This window comes from Ceratotherium simum, chromosome 21 (genome assembly GCF_057802395.1).
Source record: "Ceratotherium simum simum isolate JZ-2026a chromosome 21, ASM5780239v1, whole genome shotgun sequence".
Taxonomy (NCBI): domain Eukaryota; kingdom Metazoa; phylum Chordata; class Mammalia; order Perissodactyla; family Rhinocerotidae; genus Ceratotherium; species Ceratotherium simum.
The window spans coordinates 15,979,370-16,002,437 of record NC_141920.1 but is presented as its reverse complement, the minus strand read 5'-3'; the positions used below and the strand labels follow the sequence as shown (position 1 = coordinate 16,002,437).

Genomic DNA, 23,068 nt, shown 5'->3' with positions numbered 1-23,068 from the left:
GCAATCACAATCACCCTAGGACTGAAAGCATTTTGATCTTTGCGGTTTCTTACATGCACTTGGGAAATGGTACAGGTTTGTGCTCTTCACCGATAGACGGCTGGTTTTCGTTTTTGTTTTTTGGAGGGGGGCAGAGGGTGAGGCACGGGCTGGGCAGGCAGAGGCCTGCTCGGGGCCAGAAGCCCTGGCTGATACCTCCTCTTCTTCCTACCTACTGCAGGAGGGAGATAAAATCCAGGCGTAACTCACCTATCCACCCCACTCCGTCTGTTTAGGGGTTCAGGTACTGCCTCCTGCTTCCTCACCAACTCCCCCGCCCAGTTCTAGCAGCTTTTCAGCCAGGTTAGGGGGCACAGTGAGATAGGTGGGGGATGGAGGGGAGCAGATCTGCTCAGACCCCAAGGGTTCCCGCTGAGCCCCCTCCCTTCCCACAGCGTGCATAAGGAGCCATCTGTTCTCGGCTGAATAAACAAGGAGGGGGAAGCAGCGCCCGGTCCCCAGCCCCCGGCCCGACCCCCGCACAATGCGCCTTTCTCCAGGAGACGCCGCCTGGGCGCCGCCGGAGCGCGCTTCGTCTGGCCTCCCCTCCCCCTGACGGCGCAGCAAGACCCACAAACCGAAGCCGTGGAAACCAGATTTTTTTTTTTTAATAAGAAAAAGAAAACAAAAAAGAAATCCAACAGAGAACTGAGCGCAGCACGCGGCGAGGGCGTGCGGACCTAGCAGGCGCCCCCTGTCCCCCGCAGTCCGGCTTCTGGTCCAGGCGAGGCCAGCTCAAGCGCAGCGCTGGGAGCCCGCCAGCGCCTCCTCCCCGGCAGCCCGAGCCCGGAGGCCCAGGTGCTGCCGGCCCCGGCGCCCCGACGGCGCACGAGGGGGCACGGTCCGCGAGGCCGCGCCCCTGCCCGGGTCCGGGCCACCGGCGGCCCTCACTTCTGGGTGGCCAGCAGGTTCTCCAGATCCTCCAGGCGCGCCGTCAGCTGGACCAGTGAGCTGTTAAGGAAGCCATTGGGGCTCCGGCGGGGGGGGGTCCCCTCATCTTCCCTCCAGCCCGAACCCCCAGCCCCAAAGGATATGCTTCTGCGTCAGACTCTCGAGCGTCCCCAGCGTGCGGCCCTGGAACTCCACCAGGCTTTCGCATTCACAGGGGCTGCGAAGCTCTGTCCCTGCGCTGATGCCCTCCTCTGCCAGCACAGAGTCAGGGGCATAGGGAATCAGGGGAGAGAGAACCTGCACGAGGGCGAGCTGGCCCTGGCAGAGGCCCTCTGATATACCTCCACCCGGCCTGTGGTTGAATGTATGGGCTTTGGATTCAAACAGACCTGGGATGAGTCCCAGCTACAGAGCTGTGAGATACTGGAAAACTCACTCAACTTTTCTAAGCCTCAGTTTCCTCATCTGTAAAAATGGATACAGTGAGAAAACCTATTCATTGGGTGGTGCTGAAGAGTCTATGATCTGTGTGCGTGTGTGTGTGTACACATCTTAGGAGAGTGTTTCTCAAACCTTGATGCTCATTGGAATCACCACGAGATTTTATTAAAATATATTCTTATTCAGAATGGGGAAGGAGCTGAGACGCACATTTCTAATAAGCTACCAAGTGCTGCTGATGCTGCTTGTCTGTGGACCACACTTTGAGCAGCAAGAGTTCATAGCAGCATCCTCCAAATGAAACCTTATGCAGTGACGGAAATGTTCTGTTTCTGCCCTGTCCAGTACGGTAGTCACAAGCAACATGCGGCTATTTAACACTTGAAATGTGGCTAGTGCGACTGAAGAACTAAAATTTTTAATTTTGTTTAGTTTTAATTAATTTAAATTAAATGGGCACATGTAGCTAGTGGCTACCTTATTGGAGAGTGCAGATCTAGAGCACTGCCCAGCACACGTAAACACTCTATCGTGTATTTCCACTAGACCAGTAGTTCTCAAAGTGTGGTCCCTGGACCTGAAGCATCAGCATCACCTGGGAAGTTATTAAAAATACAAATTATTAGGGGCCAGCCTGGTGGTGTAGTGGCTAAGTTTTCGTGCTCCGCTTCAGCAGCCTGGAGTTCCTGGGTTCAGATCCCCGGCGCGGACCTACTCACCACTCATCAGGCCATGCTGAGGCAGTGTCCCACATAAAGGGCTACAACTCTACAAGTATGATACACAACTATGTCCTGGGGCTTTGGGGAGAAAAAGAAAAGAAAGGAAGATGGGCAACAGATTATTAGTGCAGGGCCAATCTTCCTAAAAAAAAAAAATTCAAATTATCAGACTCTACCCCAGACCTACTGAATCAGAAACTCTGGGGTTGGAGCCCAGCAATTTGTTTTAACAAACCCTCCAGGTGCGTCTGATATACACTAATGTCTAAGAACCACTCATCCTAGTCTATCCCACCACACATTTCAACATCTATAAAATCAAAATTAGTGCCACACAATTAAATTTGGCACCCGATTTTACTTAACAGTATATAAAATAATGGTGAATCTTACAATGGATGGTATCTTAGGTTCACTGAAATTCTGTAAACATGTGCCACTTTTAATATTACAGCATTAATATTACAACGCCTGGCACTTGGCCTTCAATAAAGAATTGCTGTTATGATTTAAAAGTTGTTTCTGAGGCTGGCCTGGTGGCGCAAGTGGTTAGGTGCGTGCACTCTGCTGCGGTGGCCCAGGGTTTGCCGGTTGGGATCCCGGGTGCGCACCGACGTACTGCTTGTTAGGCCATGCTGTGGCGGCGTCCCATATAAAGTGGAGGAAGGTGGGCACGGATGTTAGCCCAGGGCCAGTCTTCCTCAGCAAAAAAGAGGAGGATTGGCATTGGATGTTAGCTCAGGGCTGATCCTCCTCACACACAAAAAAATAAATAAATAAATAAAAATAAAAGTTATTTCTTAGTCTCATTATGTACCCTTGGCAAACTGCTGGCTGTCGTGTCATCAAAGGTATTGATAACAGTACCGCAAAGACTCCTAACTTTACAGATGAGGAAACCGAGGGCCAGAAGAGGGGGAAGGATCTGCCCAAGGTCATACAGCCAATTGGTGGAGAGCCTCAAGCACAGAGCCCAGATTCCTCTTACATTTCTAGAGCTGGAGGCAACCTTGGGCAGCCAGCACACTCCCCTGTTACAGAAGAGGAAAGTTCAGGGAGGGATAGAGGTTAAGTGACTTGTCCAAAGTCACACGGCTGGAGACATAAGAGTCAGGACAGGAAGGGCCCTAAAAGAGCAGCAAACCCAGTGCCACCACAATCCTCTGGCTAATTATTAGAATTAGAGGGGAAGGCAGAGAGAGAGGTGTGTATGTGTATATTTGTGTATATGTATATGCATATACATACACACCTATACGTATGTATAGTGTGTACATATCTGTGTCTAAAGGTGAATTCCAACAAGTTAAAGGAATATATGGTGTGACTCCACTTACAAATGCTGAGTTTGGCATTCTTTTGAAAAAGTTTCCCAAATTATTCTGAACACCCACTAATTTGGGCCACGGGTAGCTTAGTCTATGCTTCTTAAACTTTAACACACATATGAATCACCTGAGGGTCTTGTTAAAGTGAAAAATCTGGTTCATTCCGTCTGGAGAAGGCTGGAAATGCTGCAGTGCTCACAAGCTACCAGGCAACAGCCCTGCCGCTGGTTCAGTGACCACACTTTGAGGAACAAGGTTCTTGTCTAGGGAGTCCATCCCTTGGATATGACTCTTCAAAGGGATGAGGGGTGAATAGGAAGGGGAGACATCAGAGGTTGGGCAGGGAGAGAAGTGGAGGGGTCCTGAGACAGACGTGCTCACCCGGGCAGATGCTGCCTTTGAGGTTCTCCAGCAGGTGCGTCATGGTGCTGAAGTGAGGGGAGTAGGACACGTGCAGCTCCGCTGGCTCCGAGGCAATCTGGCGCAGCTCCTCCTCCACCGCCTTTCCCACGCCCACGGCGTACATGACGATGCCTACAGGGCGGGGGGGCCCAGGAGGTGCCCTAGACCTCAGGAAAGCCACCTCCCCACGTCCAACAGAACCCCAGGCCAGCGCGCCCCACGCCAAGCTCACCTTCCTCCTTGGCGCGCGCTGCCCACACTGAGATGTCATCCTGGGAGCGGCCGTCGGTGAAGACCAGGCCCACGCGGGGCACATTGAGGGCACGGGGCCGTGCGCCCTGCGCCTCGGAGAAGCTATGCTCCACCATGTGGCGCAGCGCCAGCCCGGTCATAGTACCGCGCTCCATGTATTCCACCGCCATGACTGCCTGCTTGACCTCGGCCGCGGTGCCATAGCGGCCCAGCGGGAACTCGGTGCGCACGCGGCTCGAGAACTGCACCAGCCCCACGCGCGTGCCCTCCGGGGACACGTCCAGGAAGTCCACGATCTGGTTCACAAAGCGCTTCACCAACTCGAAGTTCTGTGGGCGCACACTCTTGGAGCCATCGATGAGCAGAACCAGGTCCACGTGGCCTTCCCGGCACCCTACACAGGAGACCGGCTTGGATGGAGGGACCAGAACCTTGGCTGGCAGCAGCCATCTACCCATCTGGTCATTCATCCGCAAATATTTATTATATAACAGGTACCATTTGTTAAGTCCTTTCTATGCCAGGTACTATGCTAAATAATAATTATTATTATTATTATTATTATCATCATCAAGATCATCATCATAACTTTTGCCATTTGAGTGCTTAGCACAAGGCAGGCAATCTGCTAAAACACATCTTTTTAATAATATAATAATAACAACCACAATAGCTACCATTTATTATCTACTATGCATCAGACAATTCTAAACACTTTACCAGTATTAATAAATAAATAGGTAAAAGCAAAAACATTATTGTTTGACAGCTTACCATGTGCCAGGCACTGGGCTAGGTGCTTATATATTTTTTCTCAATCCTCCCAATAACCTTGGATATTATCCCCACTTTCTATAATCTGAGGTTCTGAAGGATAATGTGATTTGCCCTGAATTCCATAGCTAGTAGTGGCTGAGCCAGGATTTGAAGCCAGGTCTATCTGACCCCAAAACCCATGCTCCCAGTCACTCTACAATGTTGCCTCCCCTATTCTGAGTCAGAGACTTTGCTCAGCCCTGAAGGAGGTTCAACAATAAATGAAACTTATCCATAAGGAAATCAGGAGAGAGCAGAGCAGTCAGACGTGCCACATACTACAGTCAAGGAAAGTGCTAGAATAGAGGGGCATGCAGAGCCCAAGGCAGGCATAACTCATTCTTCCTGGAGTTGTTTAGGAAGGCTGAATGGAGGCAGTGACATTTGATTTGGTCTTCAAAGATGAGCAGGAGTTCTCCAAGGCAGGAAGGAACATTCTAGGCAGTGGGAGCAGCCTGTGCAGACACATGGAAGCTGGAAGCTCTGGACACATTCAGGATTAGTCAGGCCACTATGGCTAAAATGTTCAAGGTTCAACAGGAGGAGACAGGCTGATGGGGTTGGCTGAAGCTAGATTGTGATGAGCTAAGGCAATGGTTTCAAAATTTTGACCACAACCCACAGTAAAAATAATAACAATACATCATGATACACTTCATATGCTCACATATAACAAAAATAAGTTTCATAAAATACTCTTTCTGTATGCAGTAAACACTATTTTCTCTCTCTCTTTTTTTTCTTAATGCTGGTTGTAACCCACTAATTTGGTTTCATTATCCACTAATGTGGTTGCACCCACGATTCAAAAAACTCAGGGGTAAGGCATTTGATCTTTATTCTGTAGGCACTGGTGAGCCACAGAAGACTTTTGAGCAATGGAGGAATGTGATCAAATATGTATTTTTTGAAATTAACCTTGGCAGCACGGTAGAGGATTCATGGGAAAGAGATGGAGTCATGGCATGGCACACCCTCTAACCCCACATCATCAACACACACACATTCATACCACACCCTTGGGCCACAGCAAGGGTAGTGGGGCAGGGGCAGACAGAACACCCTCCCACCCATCACTCACGGTCGCAGCTCTTGCCATCTGCCAGGAGTTGCCGTCCCTCAGGGCACAGGCAGTGGTAGGAGAGGCCCTCACTCACACACTGGTACTCGCATCCATGGTCTACACCATTGCAAAGGTCCCGGGCTTAAAGGAGAGACAGGTCAGGATGAGTCAGAGTAGACTCCACCAGCTAAGATCCTTGCCCCTCTGCACAAATGCAGGAGACCCCTTCTCACCCTGACAGCTCCTCCCATCGGGCAGCAAGTTGTGGCCCTCTCTGCAGCGGCACCGTGGCCCACCAAAGGTGCTCACACACTCATGCTGGCAGCTGTGGTTCCCAAAGCTGCAGTGGTCAATTGCTGGTGGGAAGGAAGAGACAGCAAGATATCACTTCTGATTGGAGCCATCAGAGGGTGCTAGTGTGGGGGCTCGCTCAGTCCAGGGTGCTAGTGGGGGGCTCGCTCACCCCTGCAGCTCCTCTGGTCCTGCTGGAGTACAAAGCCAGCAAAGCAGCAACAGAAATTGGATCCCGGGGAGCTGACACAGGGGTGCTCACAGCCATGGGTCCCTTTGGTACACAGGTCAATGGCTGGGAAGAGGTGAGGTCAGTGTGCCTGGGGCTGCACTTCTCAGCCCTGACAGCTCAACCACCTCAGGAGCTTTTTAAAAATACCTATGCCTGGGCCTCAACCCCAAAGAGCCTGACTTAATTAGTCTGGGGTGGTACCCAGGCATCTGTGATTTCTATAAGCATAGGCCTCCTTCCTACTGGGCGGGGTGACCCTCTCAACTCAAGCCCTAGATGCATCCCAGCATGCCCATTCCTAAGTCAGGCATAAGAACAAGAATCCACAGTTGTAGAAGACACGGCCCCTGCCCTCAAGATGCTCCCTGACTTACAGGGGAGGACCAGGCTCTGCCACTTTACTTGTCTGAGCCTCCAATAATGGAAGAGAGCAGTATCTATTTACAACTTCCTTCTGAGGAGGGTGGACTATTGCCCTATTGAGTATCTTGACGGTTTGGATGTGCAAAGGTGGCCTAGAGCTGAGCTGGGCATAGGGACTGGAGAGTGGTGAATTGGCCTGCAAAAAAAAGTGAGAATTTGGGGTTCCTAGAAAAGAGACAGGAGTAGAGAGAGGAAAAAAAGAACAAGAGAGATGGTGTGCAGATGAGTAACTGTGTGGTTTGAGGTTGCCAGTGAAAAATCCCTTGCAGTGGGGTGACTGAGGACTTTTCAGGAACAAGGGTGTCTACTATTTAATTATAAATCATGGGTGTATCTTTTTCAAGTATGTTTGACTTTACTTAGATGTAATTCACACGTCTGTCCTCCCCCATCTTTAGTAAAATAGACATATGCACGCACATGCTCTTGTGTGTACATGTGTGTAAATGAAGGAAGAGGCTGATTTACATGCATGCAACAAGAACAGCATGTGTGGGTTTGAGAAATTGAGAGAGGGCCCATAAAATTGAATGAATTCAGCAGAAGCTCAGAGCAAGAGATGACCACGGAATGTAAGTATGTGAGGAATTCCCAGACATCTTAGGGAGGGATCTGAATGTTCACGGGTCATCAAATGGGGTTTCAAGCCAGGCTTTTCTAAGTTTCCAGAAACAGGAGGACCCCAGCTCACATCTGGGTTATTGGGAACACAAGACCTCTTTTTCCAGGTTGTTGTGAGGTTGAGATGATGTGTGTAACTCTCCTAGCACATTGTCTGACACTAACCTGGCACCAGTAACTGGCAGCTGCCGTTAGGATCACAAGAGTGGACACACATACACACGAAAGGGAAAATCTCAATTGCGTAAGCAAGGCATTGTGTGCCATAGCTTTTCAGAAGGCAAAGATGAAGAACCAGGCCTCGAAAGATTTGAAGGTGCAGAGAAGAGTGGCAAGGGCAGTCCAGTGAGCAGCCCAGAAAGAGCTGAGATGCAGAAGCAGGAATGAGTAGCATATGTGTAGGGGGAAGGGAGGGCGGGTATGGAGACCCTAACTGAAGACCCAACAGTGTCTAAATAACAGAAAGGGTAAAGACGTGCCTGTGACACGACACAGACAAGTTTGGGAGGTGTGTTGGAGCCAGGTAAGAGACAAGCCTGAAAGAAGGGGGAGACGGATGTAGAGAGCACACTTAACTGTTGGTTCAAGATATCTAGCCCTGGTCCTACTTGTGTGACCCCAGGCAATACCTTCCCTTTCTTAAACCTGTAAAGTGAAGGAGCTGGACTTTTACTTCCAAAGGCCCTTCCGGACTCATTGGGCTGGTGCTGGGACAATGGGGAGCTACAGAAGGCTCAGGAGCAGTGGGATTGCAGGGCAGGGGTAGCTCTCACCTAAACAGCTCTTGTTATCTGCTGCTAGCTGGTAGCCAGGGTTGCAGGCGCAGTGGAACGTGCTCCGGGTGCTGATGCATTGGTGCTGGCAGCCGTGTCCCCCCTCAGCACACAGGTCCCTTCCTGAGGACACATGAGACTAGAATCAGAAGGGGACGGATGGACAGAATCCTCCAAAAAGAAGGAGCTGGATGGGGTCGTAGGTAGGCACCACGATCAAGTATGGCCTTAAATGGGCTATGACTCATTTGAGAGGGGCCAATCCAGGTCCGACAGCTTAGGGAAAGAATAGGGCCTGAGTAGCCCCTGTGAACAGGCTCAGAAGAGGGCAGCACGGGGCTAGATGTGTCAGTGGACAGGACAGGACTACATGGGGTAAGCCAGAGGAGGTGGAAAGGTGCTAAATCAAAGTGGGTGGAGTAACTCAAGGTGTGACTAACAGATCTTGCACATTGTGGAGGGGCTAAAATGAGAGTGGGCGTGGCCGTGCCCCTGTGGGCGGGACACAACTCTTCGGAGTGGGCATTGCTCTCAGCTTTGAGGGAGGCATTGGAATTGAACATTAAGCCTGTGGTAAACCACAACAGCTCACCCTGGTGGGCGGGGCACGCTAAATGTTGCTCCTGCGGGCGCAGCCTAAGCCTAAGTGGGCAGAGCTGGCCTATGACAGCCTGCGGTAAACCGGCGCAACTCAACTCTACCTGGTGGGCGGGCCTAAAGCTGGAGTGGGCCGGGCCACCTGGATGGGATGGGATGGGACTTACTGAGGTGGGAGCGGGAATCTAAGAGGTTGGAGAGTTCAAGCCTCTCTCCAGCGCTCCCCTAACTCACCACACAGCTGGCCCTGTAACTGCCGGCCAAACTCCTGGATGAGGTCGAAGGACTCAACGAGGAAGACGTGCTCGTCCAGCGGAGGTGACGCCATGGCGCGCAGGGAGCCCACGTCGGCGCGCTGCACCCCCACAGCGTAGATCTCGATGCCGCGGGCGCGCGCCTGCGCCGCCACCTCGGCCACGCGGTCCTGGGGCCGCCCGTCGGTCACGATGACAGCCACGCGCGGTACGCGCTCCTCGGGCGGGCGAGCGCCCTCGGCCACGCTGAAGGCCACGTTCATGGCGTACTGGATTGCCAGCCCGGTCATGGTGCCCTGCGCCAGCGGCACCAGAGCGCGGATGGCACTCTCCATGTCCTCGCGGCGCGAGAAGGCGCCGAGCGGGAAGACGCTCTGCACTTGACTCGAGTACTGGATCACGCCGACGCGCGTGGCGTTGGGCCCCACGTCCAGGCCGCGGAGGAGGCCCACCAGGAACTGCCGCATCGTCTCGAACTCGAAGGGGCGCACGCTGCGCGAGCTGTCAATCACGAACACCAAATCCAGGGGCCCAGTACTGCACCTGGGACCTGCGAGGAGATCAAGGAGGACTTTCCTAGGCCAGCAAAGCCTCACCTCTGGGAGACCCCAAGGAAACCCAGGGCGGAGTGGTGGTCTCCCGGCATAACTGCGCGCAGCACAGAATTAACCCAGCAAATGCATGTTAGATACATTCACTCATCCAGCATTTGCTGAGGGCCTGGGCTAATAGCTCTGAAGGCTACTCTGAGGAGGTATTATCCAGTCGGGAGGGGACGAGGGGATGTCGTAAACTCAAATGCCTATAGGGCCAGGCAGGCAACATAAATGAGTGCACTGGTTGGGTTGGGACGGTGAACACCCAGAGAGCCCATATCCCTCCTCAAATGGGCAACTCCAGCCAAATGTTGCCATGCGGACCCCATGTTAGCAGATCCTTGGATTGTTCGAGAGAAGTCCCAAGTCAGGATTTTTATGTGAAATCTCCTGTCTTTCCAATTAACTTTAAAAAAATTAAATACTGAATAGGCAGTTTTGCATGAGCACGATTTTGTTACCTCTAAGCCACATCCTACAGATGAGGAAACTGAGGCCCAGAGAGGAGAAGCGGTGAACTCGCACCCAGCTCCTCTTTTGTCTCCCCAGCAGGCCTAGCTGGCTGCAGACGGAGAACCTGCTTTTGCTCTCCTCCCTGTGCTGGTGAGGGCTGGGCCCCGGCTCACCTGCGAACTGGAGCCGGGTTTCCCACGGCCGGAGAAGGAGCAGCACCATGGGCAGTGGCGAACATAGAAGGCCCCTCATGGCTCTTGGGGAACAGGGAACGCAGTGTCAGAGCCTGGAGGGAGGAAGGAAAAGAGCCATAGTATTTACAGAGCTCTTAATCTGGGTGGAGCACTTGGAAGGAGAGGAGGGTCATGGGCTTATTTTACTAATCTCTCTACTTTTGTGGTTTGAAACTTCTCATAATTTAAAAAAATTCACTACAGCGAGATTGCTGGGAAAAGCAAGGAATTCCGCTTTGTGGAATTGCAGAACCCTAAATAAATAGTAAGTATATAAAAATATACAAAATGTAAAAAGAAAAAGCCTTTCCTAAATGTCAGGCCCGATGCTAAAGGCTTTTCGTGCATTGTGGCATTTAATTCTCTCGACAATTCTATGAGTTTAAGGCTGTTACTGTTCCCATTATACAGATGAGAAACCGGCTCAGAAAAGTTAAGCGCTGGCACCCAAATCGCGCAGCAAGAAAGTGGCTGCACCAGGATACAGTCCAGCGCCGATGGAGTTTCAAGGCGCAGCCGGCGTGTTCCGCGCACTCTTCCCGGGGGAGGAGAACCTTTACAAACGGAAGCCATTCCCACCTCGGCCCCCTCCCCTCCGCACACAAGGCACCTCTGTGTGGCTGTCCTCCCAGCACCGCCCCCCTCAACATACACACACACGCTCACACACACACTCAGACGTGCACCGCCCCACCGCAGGCGGGCACTGCATTGGCCAAAATCCACCACGCAGATGAACTCCCGGCTTGGCGCCTCCACTTCCCGCCTGCTCTCAGGAGAGGCCGCCAGGGGGCGTCTTCCCGGGTCTGGCTGCGTTGGCTAGGCGGCCGTGGGAAGCCCACATCTGCCAAGCAGGTGCCCCTGCCCAGAGCAAACAAGGGACCGGGAGCCCCGGGGCCTTGGAGATAAGGCCCGGGCAGGATATATCCAGCGCGAGGGCCAAGGACCCTAGTGCGCAGGGTTCCGGGGACAGCAGCACTGGGCGATCCCGCAGGCGGTGAGTGAGCGGCCGCGGCCTCGGAGCGCGGCCATGGACCCTATGCGGGCCACAGGTGAGCGCTCACCCTCCCACGGCCCTTGGCGACGCCCCTTGAGAATCACGAAGGATCCCATCGTACAGATGGGAAAAGTGAGGCCCAAGAAGGCGGCCCGCCGAGCTGCAAAGGAACCTGGCGCTCCTGGCTCCCCTCTCCCTCCTGAGCTGCCTGGCAACCTGGCGCCTAGGCGTCACCTCTTTTCCTTCCATTCGCTCTCTACCCCACCCCCCGCGCCCCAAGCTGAAGCTGCGGTAGCCATTTCTCTGTTGCTATTTCTTGGCAGAGGGGGCCAGCCGCCCCTAACCCAACCGCAGCCCGGTCCCCTCCCCCAATTCCGTGAATGGTCCTATTCTGAGCAAGGTCGAGTGCCTGCCGCTCACTCCAGGAGGCCTTCCCGTCCTGGATCCTCTCTGCCTTCGCCTTTCACGTCTGGTAGAGGAACAAAAATCCCTCTGGCAGGCCCGGTGTGGGAGGGTGACTAAGCCAGATGTGCCAGCCACAGCTGGAGGTGGGAAGGTGTGCTCCAGCTTGGGCCACAGCCGGGGCGAGCACCCCTGGGGAACATGGGGGTAAAGGCACAAGGGACCTTTGCCACCTCCCATCCCTTCCTACCTGCAGAAGCCTCTGGACCCCCAAATTTTGAGTAAGGTCACCTTTATCCTGCTCTTGGCCTGAGCCAACATCTGGCCTGGCACCCCAGTAATCCTAGAAAATCAAAATAACGACTGCCTCAAAATTCATCTCCTTTCCAACCCCTCCTTTTACAGAGGAAAGAACTAGGTCCAGAGAGGGCAATGTCTCCCCCAAGTCACACAGCAACGTGGTGACAGGGCTGACACTCAAACCGGGAGCTCCTCTGAGGGGTAAATCCTTGCATTGAAAAGAGATTCAGAAATGCCCTTAGGGTGGGGGAAGTGGGTTCTCAAGGGAGGAGAGGTCTGTGAACAATTCTTCAAAAGTTAGCTGAAGAATGAACACCTTGAGGCCGTTCTTGGGGGTTCCTGGAGGGAGGAGATTAGGGAAAAAGTACCTCTTCCCCATTTGGGCGGCCTTGCTCGTGGAGGCTCAACTTGGATAGGACCCCACAGAAGTGGGGAAGGGCACGGCGGGTCAGATGGGGGCACCGTAGGTGGTGCAGCCGCGGTTAAATACGGTCGCCTGGTCTGGCTTAACGCCTGCTCGCCCGCAGACCCCTCGGCGCCCCCAGGCCCTTTGACTCACCTGAACCTGCCGGACGACTCGGAGGCGCGGCCGCAGAGCGGAGCCGACGGGCGGAGCCTCCCGGGCAGTTGGACCAGGTAACGGCGCGGGCTGCGTGCCCGAAGTGGGGACTGCCAGGCGGCTGGAGCGAGCGGAGGCGGCGGCCGCATTTAACCCGGGGCTGGCGGGTGGGGAGGGGAGCGGGCTGCGACCCCTCCCCCTAGCAGGGAGCGATCCCCGGTCGTCTGAACGCTGGGGCGGGGCAAGCGCGGCGCCCCCGGCTCCTGCGCCCTTGGAGCCGCAGACGTGAGCTGCGGGGCCGGAATTGGGCTACAGCGGGAGGCTGGGCGGCCCCGCTGTCCGCAGCCGGAATGCGTTGGAAGCCTCCGAGGCGCTTCCCTGAGGAGAGCCCCAAGGGGCGGAGCAGGGCCTGGCTCTGGCCGCCGGCAGCCTGGCCCCGCTTCTTCCGAGGGCGCGGCCCGGCTCTTGCCCTCCTCTGCCCCCTCCAGGAGCGAGGAGAGGCCCGAGACTCCAGTCCTGAGAAGAGGTTAAGGGGTTCAGAAGGGCAGCTTCAGGGCTCATGGTTCTCCCTGGGTCCCACCTGGTGGTCCCTTAAATCTCTGCCATCACGGACTCCTTTACCTGCTCTCTGCAATGGCTTAAACCCACTACCCTCACCCGTCAAAACTCCCAGGCCAAGGAGCCGCCAGACCCCTAGGCTCCGACTGGCCCACTCCGCAGCGCTGATGGAGGCCCTATGATCAAGGAGAGGACAGCTGAGACAGCAACAGGCCCCTTCTCCCAGGAGAAAGGAGGGAGGGAGTGTTGCTTTGACCCCCCCAGAAGGATTCAATGTTCCCCAGGATCCTGGGGACACGGTTTTGGGACCCTTCCATGTTTCCAGGCAAATGTTGGCAGGCAAGAGAGCACCTGGTCTGGAGGTCCCCCCTGGCATCGACTTAGCTGGGGTGGGTCCCCTCAGGGTGCAGGGAAGCCATGTGCCCTCATATACCCTGTCTCCATCCCAAGGCCAGCATAAGTGCGGCCTTTGTGCGGCTGGGGCCTCTCCCCAATGCTGCAGGCTGCAATGGGCATGGAGCCAGACTGGAGGAGTGCACCTGGGTGGTCCTGGTGGGCTCCGTGCAAGCCTCATTGAGCACCTCACAGCACAAATATTTAGCCCATGCCTTGCACGCAAGTCCCCTCCCTTGCCTAGCACTTCCTCTCCCTGGCCCTGGGTGGGGCAAACTGGAGCAGCCCCTTCCTCCCATTCATTTCATTCAACCTGGGTGCTTTGGGCTCCATGCCACCTCGCTCCTTGACGCTCCATGCTGCGGCCTGGCCGGCCTGCCCCCACTCCCAGGTCATCCCCAGAGCATGCCATGGTCCTGAGGGAAGGCATGCGCCCGTGCCTGCAGCAACCGTGTGAGCAGACTGTGCGGATCCTGCACGCCAAGGTGGCCCAGAAATCCTATGGAAATGAGAAGCGGTAGGTGCCCCATCGGCCCCTCCCCCGTTTAGTGTCTTTTAGAGCCTGGGGAGGACTCAGGGCTCAGCTATTGGCCAATCAGGGGCCTTTTCCTTTAGCCACTACTAGCTCCCACTTTGGTCTATAGCAAAACCTCCCTGTACATCTACAGTCTCCATTCATTCACTCATTCACCCATTCATTCATTCGTTCATTCAACATCTACTTATTGAGTGCTTATGATGGGCCAGGCTCTCTAGGCACTGCTGGGCACTGGGCATACAGCAGAACAAGACAGATACAGTCCCTTCTCTCGTGGCATCTTCACTCTAGTGTGGAAGAGACAGACAATAAAGTCCCCACAAATCAGTGAACAAGATACTTCCAGATTGTGATGAGAGCTAGAAGGGAAACAGGGTAATGTGATAGAAACTGGAGCAGGGGTACTTAAGCTAGAAAGGTCAAGGTATGCAAAGGCCTTTTAAGTAGTTGACATCTGAACCAAGACTTGAATATGAAAATGGTGCCAGACATGAGAAAATCTGGGGGAAGTGTGTTCCAATTAGAAGGAAAAGAAAATGCACTGACCTTGAAGCTGTACCAACCTGGCTTGATTCCAGGCACAAAAGAAGTCAGAGTGGCTGGAATTAGAGGAGAGGGGAAGTTGTAGGAAATAAAGTTAGAGAGGTAAGCAGGGGCCAGATCATGTGAGGACTTATTTAAACCATTGGAGGATTTTAAGAAGTCAAGGCAACATGATTGACTGTACTTAAAAAAAAAAAAAAAAGCAATCTGGCTGCTGTGTGAAAAACAGTTTGAAGAGGGGAGGAGTAGGAGAAGAGAAGGTTGGAAGGCTGATGCAGTGGTCCAGGCAAAAAGTGATGGCAGTTGAGACTAAGGTGGAGGTGGCAAGAAGCCGATGGATTCTGGATATGTTCTGAGAGTGGAGTGGACAGGATTTGCTGATAGGTTGAATAAGAGGAGTGTCAAAGAAGGTTCCGATGTTAATGGGGTTCACGGTCATGGAAAAGCCTGGGGAGGGCGATGGGAAAGGTGGAGGGAGAATCAAGGATTCTGTGGGTTTATGCTACTTTTGAGATGCCTACAAGACAGTCAAGTGGAGATGATATACGAGTCCTGCGCTTACATGTCTCCGCAGGTTCTTCTGCCCTCCGCCCTGTGTCTACCTCGCAGGTCCCGGCTGGAGGGTGAAGCCAGTGCAGGGCCAAGGTGAGGGCAGTATCTAAGGCTGCCGTGACCTCCCTCTGTAGGAGGACCACAGCAGTAGGGCCTGGGAGCTGGGCGGTTCGCAGGCGCAGTCTCGCCGCGCCATCTGGCGGCGAGAACGTGTCCTGCCTGGCACCCGAGTCCTTCCAGAGCCCGCTTGCGTCCCTTTCCAGTCCACCAGGCAGGGGAGACGGGACCCACGGTCTGCGGTTACATGGGACTGGACGGCGCGTCCGGCAGTGCCGCTGAGACGCAGAAGTTGAATTTCGAGGAGCAGCCAGACTCCAGGGTGAGAGCGCATGGGAGGGGGTCTGATTCCTGCTCCCATCCTTGGACTCATTTACTCCCCTGCAGAAGCCAAGAGATAGGTAGGGAGGCCGCGAGAGTGGGGTTCAGCCTGGAGGGTGAGCCCCAGAGCTTGGATTGTGCTGCTTCACGCCACGTCCGACGGGGCGGACGTCAGATAACTAGGGGAGTAGGGTTCATCCGGCGGCGCAGGGCTGGGATGAGACGGCCCCATCCCCGCGAACCCCGTAGGAATTCGGTTGTGCCAAGACCCTGTACATCTCGGACGCAGACAAGAGGAAGCACTTCCGGCTGGTGCTGCGGCTAGTGCTCCGAGGGGGCCGGGAGCTGGGCACCTTCCACAGCCGCCTCATCAAGGTCATCTCGAAGCCCTCGCAGAAGAAGCAGTCGCTGAAAAACACCGACCGTGAGCGGGGCGGGGCCCACAAGCCTGGAGCTCCTGGATTTGGGGGCAGGAGAGGCCTGGGTTGTGGGGGTGGGGTCAGAGTGGGGGAGGCGGGGTCTGAGCCGAGAGAGGGGCGGGGTGTGGGTGAGGGGGTGCGGCTTCGGTCTGGGAATGAGAAGAGTTTGAGAAGCAAGAGCAGAAAGGAAAGGGGACAGATACCAGATTTGGGTGGGGGGAGTTGGCGGCCCACCAAACGCCGGCAGGTGCTGAACTAAAGACAGATAAAAAGTGACAATAAGGGCCGGCCCCGTGGCTTAGCGGTTAAGCGGGCGCGCGCTCGGCTACTGGTGGTCCGGGTTCGGATCCCCTGCACGCACAGAGGCACCGCTTCTCCCGCCATGCTGAGGCCACGTCCCACATACAGCAACTAGAAGGATGTGCAACGATGACATACAACTATCTACTGGGGCTTTGAGGGGAAAAAAAAGGAGGAGGATTGGCAATAGATTTTAGCTCAGAGCTGGTCTTCCTCAGCAAAAAGAGGAGGAAAAAGAGGAGGATTAGCATGGATGTTAGCTCAGGGCTGATCTTCCTCACACACACACCAAAAAAGTGACAATAAAAGGGTAGAAGAAATTGACTTAAAAATATTTATTCAGTGCCTGCTGTATACCTGGCTAAGTATAAATTGAGCACCTACAGAATGGCTGGCACGGTGAGGAGAGAGAGGGAGATGACCCAGTGCTTTCTCCCCGGGGGGTCAGAGTTCAATCAGAAAACAAAACTGTGACTCTGAGTGTGAGTATGAGTGTGAGTATGTGTGATAGGCTGGAAGAGATCATTGTCAAGCCCTAGAAATATGGTACTGCTGTCTCACACCACATGGCCTCTGCTTAGGCAGCTCTCTGAGCAACTCCTACCTGCTTCATGCTCCCCAGCTGAGAGCATAACCTCCTCCAGGAAGCCCTCCTTAACCCAGCCCTTACCACATCATATTGAAATTTTATATCTATGTCCCTGTCTCCCCTCCAGGACCGTGACTCCTCCAGAGCAAAACTGGGTCTAATTCACCCTTTGGTGCTCAGTACCCAGCACAGTGCCTGCCACAAAGTAGGCACTTAGTGAATACTTGATAAAATTCTGTTTCTTGAATTGAAGGATGCCCAGGCAGCAAAAAGGAACAGGCAAAAGTACAGAAGCAGGACTATAGCAGTTATTAGATAAACAGCTGTGAAATATGAATGCTCAGTGCGTTCAGGCCAGTGGGCATATCAGTCAGACTGGCACAGGGGACAGAGGATCAGAAATTGTCTGGCAAGTCCAAGGGACCAAGCCAGGCCAGGGCGCTGATTCCACCTCCCCTTACAGTATGCATATCCTCGGGCTCGAAGGTCTCCCTCTTCAACCGCCTGCGCTCCCAGACGGTGTCCACACGATACCTCTCTGTGGAGGATGGGGCCTTCGTGGCCAGCGCACGCCAGTGGGCTGCCTTCACGCTCCACCTCGGTAAACACATCAGCAGGCCCAGGGCTGGGCACTTCACATGCATTAGCTTATTTAATCGTCACCACAACTCCTCAAGGATGGTAAACTTTGCCCAGTGGAACTGAGGCTCAGCAACACAAGAAGACTTGCCCAAGTCCCAGTGAGTCTGTTTCTGATCCAAGCTATTCTAACTCCAATATCCAGCCCTTTCCCGTTATCTCAGGCCCCCAGGGGGCAGACATTTGTGAGGATGGCCACACATGACCCCTCCAGAATGAGAACCTTCAGCCTTCGCTGCCTCCCTGCATGCCAACCTTACCCACAAGACCCATGTGTGATGTGAGGTGGAGCCAGAGGGAGGAAGGGCAAGGCTTGAAGTAGAAGCTTGGAGCCCCTGAAACCCTCCTTCCTTCCTTCCTTTCACCCCTAGCTGATGAACACTGTTCCCAGGGGGACTTCCCACCTCGAGAGGGCTACGTCCGCTATGGCTCCCTGGTGCAGCTCGTCTGCACTGTCACGGGCATCACACTACCTCCAATGGTATGGGAAGGGAGGGCATACCTGGAGGGGTCCCCCCAGATCCATGCAGAAGGTATGACCCACATGGACAGGGCTGGAGGGTGAGGGCCCAAGGCATGAAGACCGTTCTCAATCTGGATACTCACTGCTTTGTGGGGCTGAAGGGAGGTAAAGGGCCCGGGCGGGGGGAATCTGCCAGTGTCTACCTGGCTATTGGAGTAGCAGCAAGCTGGCTGGGAGGGCAGCCTCTGGGCACCCAGGCACCTTGCCGCCATGCTTCTTACCACCGTTCTGTTGTAGATCATCCGCAAAGTAGCCAAACAGTGTGCGCTCCTCGATGTGGACGAGCCCATCTCTCAACTGCACAAGTGTGCCTTCCAGTTTCCGGGTGGTCCTCCGGGAGGGGGTGGCACCTACTTATGTCTCGCCACAGAGAAGGTGGTGCAATTCCAGGTGAGAAGCAGAGAATGTCAGCACCAAGCATCCTAGAAAGTCAGAACGCAGAGACCCATAGAATGTAAGGTCATCGTCATCATAATGGCTACTACTTACTGAGAAATACTGCCTCCCTTGGAATGTTAGAATCATCGACTGTCGTATCGGGACAGAGTCAGAGAATGTAGAACAAGATAGTAATAATATTATTGAGCAACATTCCTTCCCAAGAATATTAGCATCATAAAATGTTGGGATATAAAATTGTAGGACGTAAATAATAATAGTATAGAGTATTATTGAGCAAAGACTATTAGAATCAGAGTGTTAGGACAGAATTATAGAATGTGGAAAATTATTATTCTTATTAAGCAATACTACTCCCCAAAGAATATTATCATAGACTGTTGAGATAAAATCATAATATGTAGAAATAACATTATTGAGCAATATTCCCTCCCAAAGAATTTTAAAACGGTAGAATGTTAGGGCACAAAATTGCACAATGTTAAAAAACAGAATTCTAGAATCCTAAGAAAATAGACCTTTAGAAATCAGCTAGTCCAGCGAGCTTATCTAACCCCGAGAGAACTTAAGGGGCTTGTCCAAGCTCACAGGGCAGGTAAACCGCAGAGCCCAGCCTGCAACCCGGAATGTTTGGAAGCTCAGGCACTCTGCTGGCTCCCACGCTGGTGGCCACCATCCGAAGCTTCTGCCCTTCCCCTCGGGTCTCCTCCCAGGCCTCCCCCTGCCCCAAGGAGGCGAACAGGGCGCTGCTCAACGACAGCTCTTGCTGGACCATCATCGGCACCGAGTCGGTGGAATTCTCCTTCAGCACCAGCCTGGCGTGTACCCGGGAGCCGGTCACCCCGGTGCCCCTCATCAGCACCCTCGAGGTGAATCCGGGCGCCGGGGGAGGGGGGGCGGGGGGGCTGGCGGGCGTGGATCCTGACTGCGCTGCGGAGGGGCGGTGCTGGTGAGAGAGGGTAGCAGGCTCTCGGCCACCCCTTCCCCCACACCACCTGGTCCTACCTTCCCCCAGCTGAGTGGCGGGGGCGACGTGGCCACGCTGGAGCTCCACGGTGAGAACTTCCACGCGGGGCTCAAGGTGTGGTTCGGGAACGTGGAGGCCGAAACCATGTACAGGTATGGGGATGGGGGTGGGGGAGGGCCTCCCTTGGGCCCCAGGGAACGGAGTGGGGGGTGCATGGCGTCAGCGTCACTGCAGCCCTAACCTTGGCGCCCCACCGCCAGGAGCCCGCGGTCCCTGGTGTGCGTGGTGCCGGACGTAGCCGCCTTCGGCAGCGACTGGCGCTGGCTGCGCACACCCGTCACAGTGCCCGTGAGCCTCGTGCGCGCCGACGGCCTCTTCTACCCCAGCGCCTTCTCCTTCACCTACACCCCCGAGTACAGCGCGCGGCCCGGGCCCCCGGGCGCCCCCGAGCCCGCCGCCGACCCCGACGCCGACGCGCTCCTCGAGAGCATCCACCACGAGTTCACGCGCACCAACTTCCACCTCTTCATCCAGACTTAGGCGCGGCCTGGGCGCTGCGGCTGAGGTCTCCCGCGGCCTGGCCCCGGGCCCATCTTCTGGGTCTCTGCTCTCTGCCCCTTTGCTGCGGGGGTGAAGGCCACAGCCCCGGCAGCAGAAGGCTCTCGCCATCAAAACCCGAAACGCGGCCCCGCGGGTTTACACGGGTCACTCCCTTGTCCTTCTACATCCAGGAAGACACGACCCGAGAGATGCTCTCCGTGTCCAGACACGAGTGTGGCTCTCCCTGTCTTTGTCTCTGCTTCACTCTAAATCAAGCGTTCCGTCTCTTTCTTTCCCTCGGTGACTTTGTAGAGGGAGTAGTGTTTGTGTGTCCCTATCCCTTTGTCTTTGTCTTTCTCCTTTCCCTATGTCTCACACACAGTTTCACACACTCTGAGAAGCCAAGCCTAGGGCATTTTACCCTCCAGGCAGCTGTGTCTCTTCTTGAAGAGAAAACACATAGTTTCACATGCCGGGCATGGGGCACAGGCTTAAGAGGCGTGGCCCGTGTGCCCTGAAGCACCAGGTCTTGCCTGCAATACTAGATATGACCTGGAGCACCACATCCCAGTGGAGCCCTGCTACTGCCCGGAGCACTGGGTTCCACTTGGAGCACTGAGCCCCTCCTGGGAGTCCTGCCCTGGGGTACTGGGTTCCACCCTGGGATACTAAGACCTGCGCCTCCTTGGACTTCCTATGGCCGGAGCCAGGCACGGTACCCCTCCTGTGTTTGCTCTCTAGCCCATAACTTTGGCAGCTGGGGCAGGTACCAGGGACAGTGGTCAGGTCTTGCCATCTTAACTGTCCACTCAGGCACTTCTCTTGCAGGCCTGGTAGGATACAGTCTGGAGGGTTGGGGAGTCCTCTGCTGTGCCAGCATCAATCCCTATCCAAGGCAGAGTCTGGTCTGTATGATTCACCTGCCCAAGGAGGGAGGTACCCAGTGTAATTCCCCCACCCTCATACACCCACAGAGGAAGGGAGCACAAGTCTGATGGAACAGATAGCCTAACTTTTTGATCCTTTCTGGAGAAGGAATGGGGTTCAGAAGGAGCTAGCATCCCTGAGCCCCTGTCCCTGACAGGGGACCACCTGTTAGCTCTGGAGATGAGTTACTCTACTAGCTACCCCCCACTCCTAGCAAAGATGCACCCCAGGCCCAGAGGCAAACACAGTATACAGAACAGAACTTTCCCAGGACAACTCCAGGCAGAACTCCTGGGATCAACTGAGTAATAACCCAGCTGAGAGAGGAACTTCTCTGTGTGGGGCCCAGGGACCAAGTCAAAATCCATCGCTGAGTAGCCTGCCCACCATCTGCCAAGTCTGTGCTCTACAGGGAAGCAGAAAAGCCAGGCAGGGTCCTGGCTCAGGCCATTAGAACCAAGGATACAGATATATCATGGGTGCCAGCTGCCTGGACCAATCCGGGGTGGTGTCGAATGGGGAGAACTCGTCTGAAATGTAGGTTCAGGGCTCACACCCCGCTGGAACCGTCCTTGAACTCTGAAGAAGGGCTCATTTCCTGTGGAACTCCCCCCCCCCCCCCAGCCCCAGCCAACATGGAAAGCCCCATGAGAAAGAAGCCGCTGACATTGCCCAAGGGGAGGGAGTGGGGTTTGCTCTTCAGACTCCCCAAAGTCTTGGTGAAGTTCTGTCACCTGCCGTCAGCAGGCTGAAACCCACTGTGACAGGGAGGGAGAAGCTTGTTCAAAGCCCCTCACGGCCCCCGAGAGTGAATTCTGACTGAGGAATGCAAGCAACAAGTCGGATGGGAAATGTCGCCGACGTGAGTGCCTGTCTCTGGAGAGTTTGAGCTCACCGCCCCATGACGGTGTTGAAGCAGGAAGCCACTTGTAGGAGGCTAAGAGGAGTTTCACAGTGCACCCCACGCAGAGTTGGGGCTCAAGGGCCCTTCCAGCCCTGCCCTAAAGGACTTCCTCTGCCACTCCACAAGGCAGGAGTCCCGGAAGCTAGGAACCTAGGTTGGCCTGAAAGCCCAGGCCTGGCAATGCAGCTCTGTCTTCTTTTGCAATCCCTTCAGGGCACCCTAGGACCTTTGTCCCACTAAAGCACCGACCTGGAAGTCTGTGACCTCAAAGCTGCATCCCTGGCCTGTCTTCTGAGTTCCAGCTGCTGGACTGTCCTGGGAGGTCCTCCTAGCCCCGAGCCTGAATTCGTCTAGCACCAAACTCCCCTCCCTCTCTGCCCACCTCACAGAACCTGATCTTCTATCTCCTTCCCTCACACCACTGTCGCCAAGGCCTAAGGAGTCCACCTCTTCCCCTCCTTTCCTCTCCCTCAACTACTGCCCTGTTCTCCAAACCCAGCTCAGATGTCATCTCCTCCAAGGTTTCCCCAAGGCAGGACCAGCTACATAATTTGTGGAGCCCAGTACAAAATGAAAATGTATGGCCCCTTGTTCAAAAATTATTAAGAATTTCATGACAGGGACAGCAGAGGACAAAATCAAGGCAGGGCCCTTCTAAGCACGGCCTTGTGTGACTGCACAGGTCACATGCCCGTGAAGCCGGCCCTGGCCCCAAGCTTTCCACCTTGTGTTTCCATAGAACCTCACTGGTCCCATGTCACTGTCCACCTTGGATCAGAGGACTTTGTGTACATGTCACTTGTCCCCTCCAGACTGTGAGCGTCATGCGGAAAGAGGCTCATTGCTGCGTGTCCCAGCGGCGCACTACAATGCCTTGAATATTGAGTTGGAGCTCAATAAACACCAAAGAACGCTGGGTTGCATAGCAGTGGCAGATATTTGGACATTGCAAGTGCAAAGTGAAACCAGCAGGTGGCACTATTCCCCTCCCAGGAATTGAGTTTTCATTTATTTATAAAAAGAACTGTTAGGGTCCTTAAAAGACAATCTTAATGTTTTCATGCTCTCAGGATCAGAACCCCTCAGGGCTGAGAATCATTGCTTCAGTCCATGTTTCTTCCTCATTTTACAGATGGGGAAACTGAGGCTCTGAGAAGGAAGGCTCATGCTGCTCTGAGAGCAGGTTGATGGCAGAGCCTGGTTTGAATCCTATA

At 54.4% G+C, this 23,068-nt stretch overlaps 2 protein-coding genes across 4 annotated transcripts; one reads left to right on the top strand and one right to left on the bottom strand.

Annotated features, from left to right (window-relative positions):
• Positions 1-631: 631 nt before the first annotated feature.
• Positions 632-13,014, bottom strand: MATN4 (matrilin 4). Of its 3 annotated transcripts, XM_087445216.1 has the most exons (11): positions 12,686-13,014; positions 10,368-10,450; positions 9,126-9,695; positions 8,295-8,417; positions 6,418-6,540; positions 6,188-6,310; positions 5,973-6,095; positions 4,056-4,469; positions 3,803-3,955; positions 1,076-1,181; positions 632-990 (listed from the first exon to the last, which is right to left on the bottom strand). In XM_087445216.1, the coding sequence occupies exons 1-11, from the start codon at positions 12,832-12,834 to the stop codon at positions 927-929; spliced, it is 2,031 nt and encodes a 676-aa protein (XP_087301342.1). In that variant the 5' UTR covers positions 12,835-13,014; the 3' UTR covers positions 632-926. The 3 variants fall into 3 exon arrangements, with proteins under 3 accessions (XP_087301342.1, XP_014642913.2, XP_087301341.1); XM_014787427.2 differs by lacking the exons at positions 632-990; positions 6,418-6,540 and having other exon boundaries at positions 1,033-1,181; positions 10,368-10,480; positions 12,686-12,798; XM_087445215.1 differs by lacking the exons at positions 632-990; positions 6,418-6,540; positions 12,686-13,014 and adding an exon at positions 12,077-12,128 and having other exon boundaries at positions 1,033-1,181; positions 10,368-10,480.
• Positions 13,015-13,035: 21 nt separating this feature from the next.
• Positions 13,036-20,091, top strand: RBPJL (recombination signal binding protein for immunoglobulin kappa J region like). The gene is given in 12 exon segments (XM_087445217.1): positions 13,036-13,101; positions 13,103-13,211; positions 14,027-14,153; positions 15,292-15,362; positions 15,533-15,648; positions 15,897-16,071; positions 17,419-17,556; positions 17,966-18,075; positions 18,355-18,507; positions 19,230-19,385; positions 19,532-19,635; positions 19,744-20,091. Coding segments are annotated over 12 exon segments (1,605 nt in total). The 3' UTR covers positions 20,024-20,091.
• Positions 20,092-23,068: the final 2,977 nt, after the last annotated feature.